This window comes from Harpia harpyja, chromosome 3 (assembly GCF_026419915.1).
Source record: "Harpia harpyja isolate bHarHar1 chromosome 3, bHarHar1 primary haplotype, whole genome shotgun sequence".
NCBI classification, from domain to species: Eukaryota; Metazoa; Chordata; class Aves; order Accipitriformes; family Accipitridae; genus Harpia; species Harpia harpyja.
The window spans coordinates 20017844-20034340 of record NC_068942.1 but is presented as its reverse complement, the minus strand read 5'-3'; the positions used below and the strand labels follow the sequence as shown (position 1 = coordinate 20034340).

At 36.0% G+C, this 16497-nt stretch overlaps 1 protein-coding gene across 1 annotated transcript in view; it reads right to left on the bottom strand.

Moving 5' to 3' along the window:
- RNGTT (RNA guanylyltransferase and 5'-phosphatase) overlaps positions 1-16497 on the bottom strand; it is a 189062-nt gene that overhangs the window by 87266 nt on the left and 85299 nt on the right. The window contains exon 12 of the mRNA XM_052781537.1: positions 8520-8588. Coding sequence (XP_052637497.1) covers positions 8520-8588 — 69 coding nt within the window. The remainder of the gene's footprint in view (positions 1-8519; positions 8589-16497) is intronic.

The window sequence follows — 16497 nt, the reverse complement described above, 5'->3', positions numbered from 1 at the left end:
TGTTCCTCTTCCTCATTACCAACAGAACAAGCCATGTTTTCCCTTAAGAATGGCACTATCAATTCACAATCTGACAAGTCCCTAAGACACACATTTTAATTGCTGTCATAAGTTAAAAGTTGTCTCCAGAGAATCCTGTGTTGCATAAAACACATGTTTTGTTTCAGTGGTTGAATGAATATACAGATACAAGATCTTCTCGGGATTTCCAGTAATCACTGTTTGGAAACAAGCAACCTACTGTTTGTCAGTTCAAACTTGTCAAAACTTTCAGATAGGATTTAACAAGTATCCTCACTGTTTCTTTAATGAACAATTCAAAGTGCACAGAACATCTGTATTTTGGAAATCTGGGATATTACCAGATAAGATTTCTACTAATTTTCCCCTTTTGGAATGAACCAGCAGGTATGTCGCAGTTGTACATCCCATTTCAGTGGAAAGCTTCTAGAGTAACATGGAGAAGAGAATTTCATTTCAGAAACACAACTATCAGCATTAAAAGAAAATAAGCTTTTGCTTTAGGAATATCCACACTAATTAAGTACGTAGTTTTCATCGAGTTTCTTATCTCTGACTTCTACAGTTATGGCATGAAGTCCGGCACTGCCCTTCTAACTCTGTACTTAGAAGAGTATAACCTGTATGATACAATCACATCTAAATTATTCAGCACACGTCAGTGGAAGACAATGGAATTTTCTTAAAAGCAATTTATAGCTTTCATATCAAGCTCAAAACTTCCATTGCTAATCATATGTTAATGGACTTGGTTCACCATTTGGGGAACGTCAAAGACTAGGAGAGCTGATGAAGGGAACAGGGAGTACAATTACAACTGAAACTAAAGTTACTGGCAGCCAAAATGAGATAGAATTACCACAACTGTGTTCTGTTGTACCTTCTCAAAACAGAATACTATTCCACAGGCACCTCTGACCCTTGCACAGCATACTGTTCTGTACAGTACAGTGCATGTGATTACTTTAAATGTGTTGTCACCAAATATACACAGCTACCTTCAATATTTATCTGATAATACATGCTAGCACCTAACAGATATATTTTTGTAATTACAAAAATTCAGTTACCTTTTGTGATATTGATCGTCCATTTTCAAATTTGCTATTTATAAGAATAGTGAATCAGTAAACATTTCAAACTATGAATAACAGGGTAATGTATCTGCTTTTTAAAGAAAGTATCTTCAAATGTTTTGACTGTCCAGATACCACAATGCAAGTGTTGATTCTCCTCTGAAAGCAACCCACCCTGCTTTCACAAACCTTAGGTACATATGTTATTTTCCTGAAATGCTGGGCTACCACTTACACTAAAACAGCAGGATGAAGATCTATCTAAATATTCTGCCTTATCCTGGTACAAACCACTATTTTTGCTTTACTGCTATGCTCCTGACTAATAAAAAACATGAACATTTTACAAAGGATCTTCATGGAAACTTAAGAGGTCTGTTGGCTGTCTTGTTCTGGCATGCACAGGAAACAGTACTGGGAGAAAACAATCACAAGGTAGTTCTTCCACATATTTCCTAAATCTTTTCAGTTTGATAGAAAGGGTATAGATGAATCACACATGAGGCGTTCTGTTTATTGATAGCTATTCCAGGATCCAAAGAAAAGAGAGTGTAGACAAAATACTTTCTATTATATCTTCCAGTTTCCAAGTCATTCCTGATCTATCAACTTCTCAATCCCGGAAAGATTGCTGTGAAATTCAGGATGAGTAGGAACACTGCCATGGAGACAAGTGACCACTTCATTAGCCTATGTTAAGCATCAAGACCCAAATGAACTACTCAGATGATTCAGTGAAGAGTTCTCACTGATTTGAAGCAGAACCTCTCCTAGACTTCCCTATCCAGCCTCTTCTATGGCTTTATTGGTTTTTCAAAGCTGATCTACCACACAAGCTCCTTGGCACCTAGCTTTGAGACAAAGCAGCTATGCAAAAATCATATTTGGAAGCCTTTATGAATGATGATTCTGCCTACCCTAATACAAAATACATCTTTGTTTTCCCAACATTTAGAATGGTAGCATCCATTAAAAGCATTTTGTCTTCTGCTAAACAACACATGCACAGACACCACCATATTAATGTCAACTGACAATCTTGAGGATGACTAGTACACGTAATATAAAATGTAAGATCTTTTCTGCCTAATGCCATTGGCAGGCAGGATGATTAAACTACACAACAGAAGTTCAAGAACCTATTTAGATATCTCCCATGAATGCAATTTGTTGCCTGAGAAATCAGAGAACATCAGATGGCATAGGTCATAGGCAAACAAATGAGATAACATGCCGATTAGAACTAACACTTGCCTTAGGTAATCAGACTCAAGGCACTGACATCTATTCAGACAGACATAAAAAGGAAGTCAGGTTAAACAATTTTGGCAAATAGCATATACATTTGCATCTGTAAATGTACTAGAGGACCAACAGCAGAAAGTTAAACAAGAAAAACTTTTGCTACACCATTACCTTACTATATTCAGAGCTAAAAATGACTCATAACTTCCCCCCCATTTTTGGCCATTTTTTGTCAAGTGTGGATGCTAGGAGTTTGTACCTGTAAGAAATGTTCAAATTTCCTAAGATGTGAGTTATCTCACATTCTTGGAAAGTAAGTGGAAACCACAAAAATCTACTATGTTCAAAGATCATGGCACTTTTATGTAAAAGTCTAATGATTTAATTAAATGAGCTCTAATTAATTTAATTAGACCTTACTTATTGGTGTTTAAGTTAGCATTTCTGTTGTTATTTCTTCTTAATGTTCTAGTTTTCTGATCTTCCAAAAAAAGCAGAAAACAAATCACCTCAAGACACCAAAGACAAACTCGAAAATTTTACTTGTATAGTCACAGAAAAACTCTCGAAGAAATACTGTGCATTGCTAATAAATTTAAGTATGTTCGTAAAGCATATGATAGAATGGTGTATTTGAGATATGACTAGCTATTTAAGAGACGAATTGCGAGGAACATTGCCATGGAAATTGAATATAACAACTATTCATAGGCAGAAAAGAGTTATAAAGCTCAGTGGCATTTCAGGAGATTGACAGCAAGTTCTCTGTTAAAGAAAAACCTACAACAGCACAAAAAGTGTGCACTGACATGACAACAGCATCCCCTGACTAGTAACAGATTCAGTCATGAACATTCCTCTTACAGAAGAAATCACATTTAGCAAAGAGATATACTAAAGATACGTGAAAGATTTTAGTAGTGTGGGTCAACACAAAGACTGATGAAAATTATTCTCTCCAGATTCTCTTCGCTTCTGCTGCAAACTCTAGAGAGAAAAAATCAGGCAGTCTTAGCATCTACGTTAAGGAATCGAGGTGCTGAGCTCTTCTCCCTGGTATCCAGTGACAGGATGCATGGGAATGGTTCAAAGCTGCGCCAGAGGAGGTTTAGACTGGACATTAGGAAGCATTTCTTTACCAAGAGGGTGGTCAAACACTGGAACAGGCTTCCTAGAGAGGTGGTCGATGCCCCAAGCCTGTCAGTGTTTAAGAGGCATTTGGACAATACCCTTAATAATTTGCTTTAACTTTTGGTCAGCCCTGAATTGCTCAGGCAGTTGGACTAGATGATCGTTGCAGGTCCCCTCCAACTGAAATAGTCTATTCTCTTCCATTACCTCCAAATATTATAAGAATCACTACAAAACTAGAAAGCTAAATCCAGAAACTTGTATGTTTGTTAGAAGCAAGAATTTATGTCATCATGGCCTATCTGAAGCCATTACTTGCTATTGCAATAGAAATATTTAACAATAATTGATGCGCCATCACTGGTAAACATCATGTCTGAGTTTCAAAAATATGCCAGCAACTAACTTGGCCTGCAGTTAAAAATTCACAGACCATTTGATAAAACACATACTGTTTGGAAGAAAAGGCTTACCAATTATGTAGGATTATTTAGGAGAAACTGGCACTACTTAATGAAACAAAACATGGCCTTTCAGAGACATTTTATTTGGTGGTATCTTCTGGAGATATTTCATTCAGTGTTAACTTCAGTGATTTGGGGTGAACTTTTACAATCACAGAAAATAACACAGCCTATTATCAAATGGGAATAGCACAAATAATTAGCAGGCAACCAAGCATTTCAGATCACCACTAAGTCTGCCAAGGGAGGGGAAGGAAGATATATTAAAAACTCATGCAATGTTAGTCAGTAATAAAAACCTGTTCATCATTCTCCTTTCATTTTAAAGGCTAAGCTTTTTGTTAGTATTCAGTATGGAGAGTTATGTGTTAAATAATTCAACCATTCTTTAAAATAACATTTATCTTAGAAGAACAGAGCTCAGCAGCTGCCCTTCTTCATTCCCCGGAAAAATCCCAAACCCACACAACTGGACTTTATTCCTCATCCAAAATAAGAGCACAGAGAAGTACCAAACAGAAATCAGCCTGAGCCAACACAATAACATCACAGAGCTCAGGAGGCAAAAAGATGGAACAGAAGAGAATAAATTCTGATACAAGCTTTCCACAGACGCTCAAAACCTGTCCTTAGGCCTTCCTAACTGATGGCCAGCAAGCCTTCTCTTAGGTGGCTGAAGTAAGAAAATAATTCCTACATCCTCTTCCCAAGCAAGGGAAAATAATAGTTCTAGCCAGCAAGAAAGTCGGTTATTAAGAGATTGCTAGCATAAAAATTAGACAGTCTGAGATATCTAGCAAAGGTATGATTTACAAGGCAGATAACAAAAGTAATTTCACTGATGAGTGGGCATAGGTCAGAGAGCCAATTCTGCCATCAGAAGATAAGAGACCATTTTTGAGATTTCCATTAAAAACACACAGGTTGGCAAACTGCAAGTGTTCTAAAACAAATGTAAGAAGTTGTTCACTGTTTGGAAGTAATCTTTAGAAAAAAGGATTGAAAGTTTCCAATCTTTACACAAGCATTCAGAATCTGTGAATAAGGTGTTTGGCTTTTACCTGCAAACTAATTCACTCATTGTCTGGGGCATGATCCCAGGGTGACATACCTGTCCATGAAGTTTCCTGCTGGCCTGTTTCACTCCTTCTAATTAGCACTTAGCTTCGGTCCCTGCTCTGCCAACCTGTTACATGTAGAGGGATCAGAAAGCTGATCAGATGGAATGGAGCTGACTTAGCCATATGGGAGTTATATCGGTAGCATCTTAAATGGATAGAAAATGATGCAGGGAAAAGAAGCGTTAGGGAGAAGTGACATAAAAAGGAAATCAAAAGGAATGTGGGAAACGGGCTATTGGATAGAGAGGATGCATGAAAAGGAAAAGAGGAAAGGAAAAGAGTACAAAGGGAAGAAGAGAAACAATAGTAAGAAAACATTGTCTTGTATTTGTCTCTCACCATGGAGTTGTTAGAGAACGGTAGGTTAATGCAGGGGATGCAGAGGGGGGCACTATGAAGCACACATCACATCAAATCACCTACAAAGCATTCTTAAATCATAAACGAAGCAAAAACCTTTTCCACTAAAAAAAAAAAAAAAACATTTCCACTAAACATGCTCTTCTCATGATCTGTGAAAGCTTTCAGTCTCTGGAAAGGGAGGAAGGGGGAAGAAGAAGGGAGGCCTCAGCCATTGGCTTTCAACTGTCACCATGAAATTAAAGCACTTGTATACCCTGGGCAATAAAAAAATATAAGTAACTCAAGTAACTGGTGAATTAGTTAGGAATAATAATGCTCAGTTACCATGACCTTGCAAAAATAAAATAACCTGCACAGGCAGAAAACAAATCTCCTTACTCCTTAACATTGCTTCTACCATCACCAGTCACAGTGCAAAACAATTTCTGCTTCAGTACAAGAACCTTGCTATTCATAATATGAGTTTAGATAGGAAGACTAGCAGAAGAAAATAAACCCTGTTATATTTAACTGAAACCCTAGATTTGGTAGTAAAACTTTTTCACAAATCCCTTTTCATTAAAACATGCCAATTTCTCAAAACTGAACTAATTCACAGGCACTTGATGCCAAATCTCTTCAAACCCAAGAGAAAAGTAAGAAAATCCAGAGCTCTTAGAGGCTAAAAGCATAATTCCTATCCACAAATCATTTCAGGTGCTTTGATTTTTATTATAAGTCAGAATTAAATTAAACCAAACTTCAAAACAATAAAATATTCTTTCTCCACCTGTGTTGACTCCCAGTACCAGTGTTGCCTGTATATATATCCATATACTCAGGTCTAGATGCCTGTGTTTAAGACCAGAGAGCAAGAGGAACGCCTCCGAGTAAATCCGGGGGGTGGGAGGGAGAATAACAGAAAATATTTTCAAAACAGACTGAACTAATAAGCTCAACATTCTTTACATTAAATAGTTAACTTCTGCATTCTGCTTTAACTGCTAAAAGTATGGAAAGTGTGGGTATTTTTCCCCTTAAAATTTTCCTGTCTGTAAATGGTCACATTCCATTCAACCTCCTCTGCTCCTACATTATCCTTCTTTGTGATTTTGCTCCAGTTCCTATCTACTTTTGCTTTTTTCTCCTCAAAACACACATGAGACTTCAGGACTTCCCAAAAGATGTTCTTAAACTTCCCTGATCTTCTAAAACTCAGCATCATTTCTGTCTGTCTCTTTTCCTGCAAGATCAAATATGTCAATAAAAATGGTTGTTAAGGATTGTTTTCTGCTGGGTATGAGATGGTCTCTTCACTTGAGACAAACTGGTTTTATAAAGGTCTAAGTCTCACAATGACCAAAATTCAGGCCTCTAGCCCGATGAACGATAGGTGTCTTTCTCTGTGAAAAGATGTAATACATCACACATATAACTGCAACTATAGTACAAAACCAAAAATTATTTCAGTTAGTATTCTCAAGGGATCATTTATGCATTCTTATACTCTGTTGCCCTTGTATTGTTGCCTATTAATTTATGCCCCCACATAAAATAAAAAAGCAGTATCAGCTATCTATATCAGCTTCACCCTTTTCAGTTAATTAGCTTTAATTCTTATTTCCCAATTAATAGGTCTACAATGATTTCTTTTGCTCTAAATATATTATTTATATTTTCTCAACTACAAAAGCCATTGAGAAAACTGCACATTGCTTAATCCAGGAAAGTCAGTTTAATAACAGCTGCAATAAACATTCCATAAACCCTGAAATTTGAACATTAAATTAGACTAAACAAATCTATCCCATATTTTAAAGATGAAAAACCTTTATAAGCATTTATGCAACAAAATTAGTTTTTTGTTGGGTTATAAATTTCTCAGTATGCTAAATCAGAAAACACAAGTTCTAGAAACACAAAACATATCAGATATTAATTTCCTGTAACAACAGCAAAGAGATATTCTTCAGTAATTTCATTTCAACTAGAAAAGGTAATTTCAAATTTAGCTGTAGTAACTCTGCATAGCTTAACCTCTAATATTCAGGAAAATAGTTCTGAGATGCCTTTACAATTGCTTTAGATTTTAACAGCATTCCAAGACATCATAAGTACTTCCTACGAAAGTATGAATTTTCTTTACCCTAGTAGTTCTGCTTTGAATTCAAAATAGCTATATATTGGGGGGGGTGCTCTAATTGCTCAGTTAGTTTGTGGTTAGCTGATGTAGAACTTTCAACAGAGAGGTTAATCTTATTTCCAGATGAGAGTGTCATCACCCTTGCTAAGATCTACAATATAGGAAGTAAACCAGAAAAAAACTGTTTTATCTGGAAAACTAAATACAAATGTTTTCTGTGAGTAACTGTAAAGATAGAAATATCTGTCAAATTTAAAATAATAATCAAAATCAATTCCTTGTTTTACAAGCCAAAAAAAAAGTCAACATGGATCATGTTACAGTCACTATCTGTGCCAATATACAATACACATTGCAGTGTATCCATTGTAGCGAGTCAACAGGAGCAGTAGTAGGATGGACGACGCCATGCTACTGACTTCCTTTAAAGCCACCTTTCCTGCTTGAGAACCATTTACATTAGTTTTTCTGGTTGTCTGCAGTTCTTCTGGTGACTTCTCCCCAGCCCAGTCGTATATCTTTATACTGGCAGACATGGTTCAAGAACATATCATGCCCTAATTGCACTAAAAAAACATGAGTCACAAATTTTACTAGAATTTTAACATATGAACATCCTTGAGAAAGAAAAGTAATCCAAGAGCTCAAATCAATGGTTGAAAGATTCACAGAACTCATGCAGTCAGAAAAAAATCCTCCCTTATTTAGCAGCACATCATAGTACACACACGAAAAAACCATGAGCTGATTCCTGAAAACTACCACCATGGATTAATCCAGAGTCACACATACTACAAATTAGATTGCAAGCAGTTGAATTTCTGTAGTCTGAGGAACTGGAAAAATCAGAACCAACACTGCAAAGTAATCCTGACCGAAACAAAGATTAGGTAATTGATGGGACGATGAGTGGGGAGGGAGGGTGAGAATTTCATTTGAGAGTGAAGGGAGAAAAATCCGTTTTTACACTACTTACTCCTGTAGGCTGAAATATCAGTCCATCCACTTCATGGCTAACTTCTCTGGCAAAGCTTCCTTCCAGGAGCTGTAGAACAAAAGGAAAAGAAATCTTTTTTCCATAGAGAAATATTTCACTTAGAAGCCTGCACATCGAAGCAGATTATATGCTACTACTGCAATCATTTGCTAGTAAACTGCTTATTTATGGTTCAACATTAGAGCCTGGGAAATGTCAACATAGAAAGCTTCAACAAATTAGCAGTTTTTACAAAGAACACTCAAGGCTGAAACAAGTTTTAGGGAGGCGAATCCTTACAGTTCTATTCAAGGAAAATGCCTTTGTCCAAAAAGAAATACAGAGAAACCAAGATGATTCTATACACTAAAAGATGAAGAAAAATCAGTTCTGATACAGGACACCACAGTCATGTGTGGCCAAGTAAAAAAACACATTTGCCACTTTAACATGCAAGTAGCACTTACTTTAGATTGAAACTATGTATGGAAAAGTATTTCAGGGCATCATTCAAAATTCATGTTTGGCAGACTCCCTTGACTAGGCCATAACCCAGTAACACAGCTACGCTACTGCAAAAAAACTGTCTGAATTAATTTGGATCTTGAATATTGTGGTTTACATTTTCAAAGACTGTAAATTCCATATGGAGCTGAATACATCCATCAAGATGCATTTACCAGAGAAAAACCATCTAACTAAACAAACTAATGAAACCAGCTAGTCAACAGTTATGAGAATTGATGATGCACTTCCAAGTTAAATTATGACTTGCCTAAGGATAAGCAAATAACCAATGAGAACTACAATTTACACTAATAGCAAAAATTAGGAGAATTACCAAAATACCTCTTTATTAATTTCAATTTATGTTTTACTGTAGAGATGAATAATCTACCCTGAAGTTGCAGGTGGTTTTAGTAACATTTGAAAACAAAACTTTGACATGTAAGTAACCACATGGTCATAAACATAGCAAATACAGAACTCAGTAAAACACAGTCAGTTTTGAAAGCAACATTTTGGCCTAGACTGTTAATTTTGTACCATTTCCTTTCTATAGTTCAACTTAACTCAATGGCCCACAGACTAAATTATTCAAATGAAGTCAGTAAAGGGCAAAAATATGAAAGGAGTTGAGAATTAACATTTGTATCTTATTATGGGCTGTACAACTCAAAGTGGTACACTTATATGGTTCATGGATCAAAAGCCCGATGGCCAAATATTTCAAACAATAATAATATAACATGATACTTCACTTAAACGTGTAACGGTTTGCACAGAATAATTGATCTTTTTGCTATAAAAATCCTACTTTTTTTCCTTATCTACATAGTCATTAGCATATTTGTGCTTATAGCTGCATCAACAAATACAGCTTTCACTATTCTTCACATATTCAACCTAATTGAAAAAACACACTCTATGAGAGTACTCTCAAGTGGTAAAATACTTTAAGAATATTTGATTCCAAGTAAGAAATCATCCAGCGAAACTCAATTTTTCAGTAGAGAAAGCCCATACTTGGAACTTGAAGTTGTAGCTTGCATTTACCTGCTATCATTTTGAATTTTACAGCTGAGGCTCACAGTGTAATGCATCCTTTACCAGATTTCTACCCAAAATACCAAAAAAAAAAAATTCCCAAATTCTTTCATAAATTCATTGTTACTCTTTGGTTCATCAGAGCAATGAGTACACTGGAAAAATTATAAATTATAAAATGCAAAGGAATCCCTCTTATCAACCTGACACCCAGTTTCAGACTTGAACTCATTCTCATTTTGGAGGTCTACAGTGTCCTCACTAAGACATCCGCTCCCAAGTGTTAATTAGATATCAAAGACAAAAAGATTTTAAAACCAGAGCAAGCCTCAACAGATAACTAAACCTCTTTGTACTCCCTGTTATTCTACTTTCATTCTCAGTTATGCTGCTTTCATTCTCATTAGGTCAGTTACAAGTATTTGATCACACTCTAGAAACGAACTTTAACTAGAAAGGATTAGCAATTTGGGGGAGGGGGAGAGGGAAGTGGGAAGGAGAGAATGGAAATTTTCTCTGAGCTTCTTCCCATATGTATTTTCTTGAGAATTAAACTATTTAGAGGCTGCCTGTGAACAGCAGAATACATACCCATTGAATATTGCAGAAAGTTTGGAATGACACAAGAATGAGCAGAAAAGGAACATCTGACGTATAAGCAAGTATTTTTGACACTAAAAAAATAGTTGATATAAGGTTTTTAGGTTTATGAACTTAAAATGCAGATATCATGGTTCATCTTTTAAAAAACGATGTTCAACTTTCCACACATGTTAAAATTTCTAATTAACTTGAATAGTACAGTCTTTTTTAATCAGCACCATGATAAATGGCACACCTGCTTGGCTGGGATGACTGCCAGGGATCAGATAAAATGCAATGCATCTCAATGACATTTTATGAAAGATGAGTAAATGAAGCATGCAAGCCAATTCTTCTGGCATGCTATTCCTTGTAGCCTCATGGCATCTACTTCCACCTGTGAACCCCTTCGTTCACTTCTTGCAGCTTCCTGCTTCCCCCTGAATATTGCAATAAACCATATACTCATACTGCAGTGTATTATTTAAAACTTTTCTTTTCTTACTTTATAACTAAATCCAATTTAAAAAATTAATGCTACATCTAATAATATTCCTTTAATGAAAAGAATGGTATAATTGCATGGAGTGAATGGAGCTGTATGACGAGTAACAGAATTTCTCCTTGCTCTTTAACCACTGAGATGAGGATGTCACCAAAGCAGCACTAATAACCTGCTGAAGCTGATTTTGCTAGAACACTGAACCAGTCAGCAGTTCTTGAGTGGATAATTGAAAAACCACACTATACTTATCAATAAAGAAATCACTTGGCTCCTCCAGCAGGAAGAGAAGAAAATTTTGGTGCATACAGATTCCACATAATGCTAGTAGGTTTTTATTAATGTTTCTATAATTCTGAGGCAAGCCACATGATTCTGACAAGTTTTCAGATGTTACTTTATTCATAAAAAAAAGTCCAGTAGGTACTACTGTGCCTTTTTCTTTCCCGTACAAAAAAACTCCCATGGAAACACAACATGCTGTGAGAGTTATGTAGATTCCAAAACATAATAATGAGTCTGCAAAGTCATACTGACTTTCTACAAAATAATTTGGCTAAGGTCCTTGCACACAACTATTATCAATCTGCTGTGTCACAACACGCAAATATTCCTAACCACTTTGTCCATATTTCTGATTCAAAACTGATAGTGCTTGTTAGCCTACTGAAATACTTGGAGACACAGAAAAAAATCCCTTTGAATTTTATAATACAAGACAAATATATTTCCATTTTCCTTGTTTTTTCAATTTCAGAACTGCTATACGCTTCATTCAGTTTTAAGTCAAGCTAGAGCAACTCTGCCTGCACCAGTCCCTAAGCAGTTTTTCAGAGCCACCTTCAAATTATTGATTATCTACCTGTTCACTCCACAGCAAAAAACAGTGAAAGGGAACATACTTTACTCAAAAGTATTAGTAACAAACAAATTACCAATTGAATTGTCAGTTAACTAGAATGTAAAACACCTTCAGACATGAGCATACTGTCATTCCTAACTTCACAGAGCCAACACCTTCACTGGCTCAGGTTTCAGCCCAACTTAAAGGACCATCTCTTCCTCTGATGATGACAGCCGTCACCATCAGACTACAAAGTAATTCTCACATCCTGACAACTGTCAAGTTTTACAGACATAAGCTCATAAATCTCTGTACAGGTACTGCAGATTCTTTAAACTTATTATACAGTCTTCTGAAAAAGATTCAGGAGTTCCCAGCACCAATAACCACCTGTTTTAAAAGCAAACAAGTATTCTGGCTCCTCTCCTTCCACTTCTCTTTTAGAGATGGACTGTTCTGTTTTTAAAACAGGATATCACTCTTGGTTTATTTTTACATGAATTTGTTTCATCTTGCTTGCCAGTTTCTGTATTTTTCTGTATTTACATGACAACCTCCTCAATAGCCCTGTCTCATCTCAGTATACACTCTTTCATGAGATCTTAATTATCCAAGTTCAATATAAAAATTATTTACTTTAACACTGGTTGCTGATATATTTAAGACACCCCAGAAAAAGTTTTACATCCAAAGTGGGAGGTACAAATGCTTTCAAATGTACAGTGGTTTAACAACATTCAATAAAACATACCTGAATTTAATGTGTCTGCTACTAAGAGAAGGATTTTCATCATATGTTTGCTAACCCACCAGATAAAAAAATTAATCTCTATTATTACATACAGAAGTCTCTGAAAAAAGAGAGAATCATAAATCCAGCTGAAGACCTGTGTAATAAAACCAGTATTTCTATCAGGTAGCCTCCCTGGATTTAAGTTTAAAAAAAAACCAAAACCAATAAACCCAAAACCCTGCTTAACAAAACTACTTTGCTTAAAAATCAGAACTGAAATCTGGATCTCCCTTGTTATGGGCAGAAGAAAAATATATTGAGAATAACCTAACACATAATATCTTCCAAAATACCATTTTTGAATGACATCAGAAATCCTACAGAATTGACTTCTTATGTTAAGATCAGTTAAGTTAAAATAATGCAAAATTAGTCTGGATCAGATTCATCCCAACTATCACACTTCCCAAAATCAGTGAATCAGTAACAGGCAGTGATGGAGCCATCATCCAAACTATTAACATTCTAAACTCCCAGCTTTCAAACATTACGTTTTGAAAAGGAAGCCTCCTGGAAAAGAGTAAAACATGCTGTTGGTGGGGTATAAGCTTCCTTCGAGATGCTACACAGGGTACTGTGCAATGCTTGAAAATATTATCAAACACAGCTTGATGTCAGCTGAAGGAAGCTGGTCCTCCTAAGCTACGGTTGTATTCTCTGCTCCTTCCTTCTCCGCAGAATCTTTCCAGTTTCCCCTGTCCTGCAGCATCATTTCTTTTTTGGCTTGTTTTGTTTCTAAAAGCAGAGAAGGTATCAAGAACTAAACAGCTGCTTTCAGTCTCAAAGCAAAAAGGCATCAAATAGCATGTGAGTAACTATATACTGGGGCGGGGGGGGGGGGGGGGGGGAGAGTTTCATATAACATTTAAAAATAAAACTCAAAATCTCAAACTTTCCACAAATAAAAGTTGGCTAATTTGCATTTCAAGAGAAATAGAGCCCAAAATAAAGTGTTACAAGAAGTTTTGATTTTGGTTCGTTGACTGAAATTACTACAAATACATGGTAAAACTTTCAGAACAGTCTTTAGTGACTCTGGGGAACACATGGTTTGGGGAATTAAAGGGAGCACACACCTTCTGAAAAATGGGAAAAAAAGAAAGAAAAAAAAAACCCGAAACCCTCAAACTGAATCCACTCAGACTTTTACCTTGTTCATACTCAGGATACCCTTCACCTCACCTAGCGTTAGCATTTGAAGTAAAACAGCTGACCAAAACAAATCTAGTGTAAATTAACAGTTGGGGGGGAGATGGGAGAGGATCAAAGACATACCTCTGGCAATTCCACTGCTTCCTTCCTTCCCTGCCCAAAACCAGACATAGCCTGGATCACCAGTTCAGACTAACTTTCAGACAGCTATGAGGATGAAACCCTCTCCTCTCATGCATATTTAAGTTCCTCTTCAAGTGATATGCTCAAGCGCCAAGTAATTTTTTGGAAAACTGTACAGTCTCAAGTTACAGCATGCTGTGATAGAGAACAACAATCTTTGTTAAGCTGTTCCAATGAAGTATTGCATGTGGAATTAAAAAATTAATGCCTATTTCTCAGCAATTTTTTTTTCCTTCAACTTTTCTTCCCTGTTCCTCTATTTAGACACTGACCAAGACATCTGTTAGCAGTTTTTTGAGCAAAGAAACAAGCTTCACATTTCAAACATTTCACAAGGAAGCAGATGTAACTCTTCAAATATTTCAATAATGTCTCCTCTAAACTCACAATTTTCTTCATCAACTGAAACCATCCCAGCTAGACTAGAAAGAATATTCCAGAAGGGCCATAGCAGCAAGAAAAAATGCACTCCCTTGTTCTCCTCCATGGGAGTCTCATTTCAAGGAGACCTCTGGATACATGAGCACTTGCCAAAGTATTTCACCAGCCAATGGCTCATTACAACTGGCTGCTTGACTCAAAGTGGCTCCTTCCAAGTAACTGTGAAGGTCCTGAAATCAAAGCCCATGGTCTCAGGAGCGTGACTTAACATGTGGCCATGCAAGTAAATAGTTCTGCTTGCACCCTGTGATTCCAAAAGCTGTAACTAGCATTTCAACATTAACATTTAGTTCCCTTACAAAAACACAAGTAATCCATCTCTCATTTATATGATTTCATGTTTTTCCTCCAAATCAGCTACAAAAATGTTGAATAGTAGATTTTCAATAGTTTAACATGACCCTGTTTCCTTTGCATTATTCTAATTTCCTAATCAAAATATGATAAGCTACCTTATGTCAAATAAACGAGGTAAAAACAGTATCAGTTGAAGTGTATCTTTACAGCAGGGTAAAGTCCAATTCTACAATGCATCCTCAATTATTCATTGTATTTGGCTATATTTATCTTAAAGATTTGGAATTTTTGTTTGCTGGGAAACCAGCAACAAAAAGGCAAGAAAGGAAATGCAGCATGATAACTGAGAGTACAGTCAGAAAACCACAGCTCATACTAAGTATTCTTAAGCTAATACACTAAAAAAAATCATGAAGTTACAAATATTTCCTGGCCCATGCTAACGGTCTAAAAGATGCATAAAGGAAGAGCAAGATCAAAAACTGTAGAAAATAAATTAAAAACTGAACTCCCTAAGAAGTAACTATTTAAAGAAGTTTTATATGCTAATTAAGAACCAACACATACTGAAGAATAACTGCCACATTTTCAGTAAACCAGTGAAATTATCTACTTTGCCCTAACTGCATAAGAACACAAAGTATAAACTTCTCACCTGCTCATTACTTAAAAAGAGATTTGATGCTCTTGGGCTGTAAAATCAGTGTATAATTCAAATTGGATGAAAATCCTTTAAAACAATTTATGCTTAAAGCTCAAATCCTAGCTTTCCCACAGCCATCCACTCAAGATGCTAATTCAAGATATAAACAGAGAAAAGCTGCAAACATTATTTTGTCTGTATGAATACATATATCTCGAAAGCACTTGATGTTAACCTATAACTCAGTACTAAACAAGAAGAGTAAAAGTAAACTCCAAAGGTTCATCCGTTTAACAAAATCACCACTATTTTGAACTGTGTCATCTGTGGCAACAGCTGAATCATACTGTGATGAAATTATACCAAATGACTGCATAAAGACACATGGGAATTTTCTCAGTTGATAAAATTAAAAAAATACATACTTTTTTATAAAATACTATTTTACAGAAAGCTTTTCAGTTTGTTAATTTACTAGAAGCTCTGAAACCAATCATACTGAAAGACTAAGAATAACCTCTTTGCCAAGTTAATCATACAGAACATTTTGGCTCAAAAGACATTAAAAACACCTAATTACTGCAATGGATTTGTTCCCTATAAGAATAAAAGCAGATAATGGCAGCAATGTGAGACTGATGTTCACTAATATGATCAAGAGACTAATTATTATCCATGAATCATTTGTAGCATTCAAAACTTGATTTATGTCAGGTCAAGTTTAACATGTGATAGGTTTTATTAGTAATGCTCGGCTATCCCACAGCTTGTCAGTTTAAGCGAGTGCCATCTGTTAGGTGTAGGAATAGCCAACAGCCACAACAAAAGCACAGTGGATACAACTGGTCAATAAGTACGTTTTAAGAATTCCATGAGGGAGCTACCCTAGTAATTTTAAACACACTAGACCAAAATCCAGCACAAAAACACCTGCTAAAGATAGGAAATTTGTAGCCCAAAAAAGCGAGCATGCAAGGCGGGCTTTTCTCATTT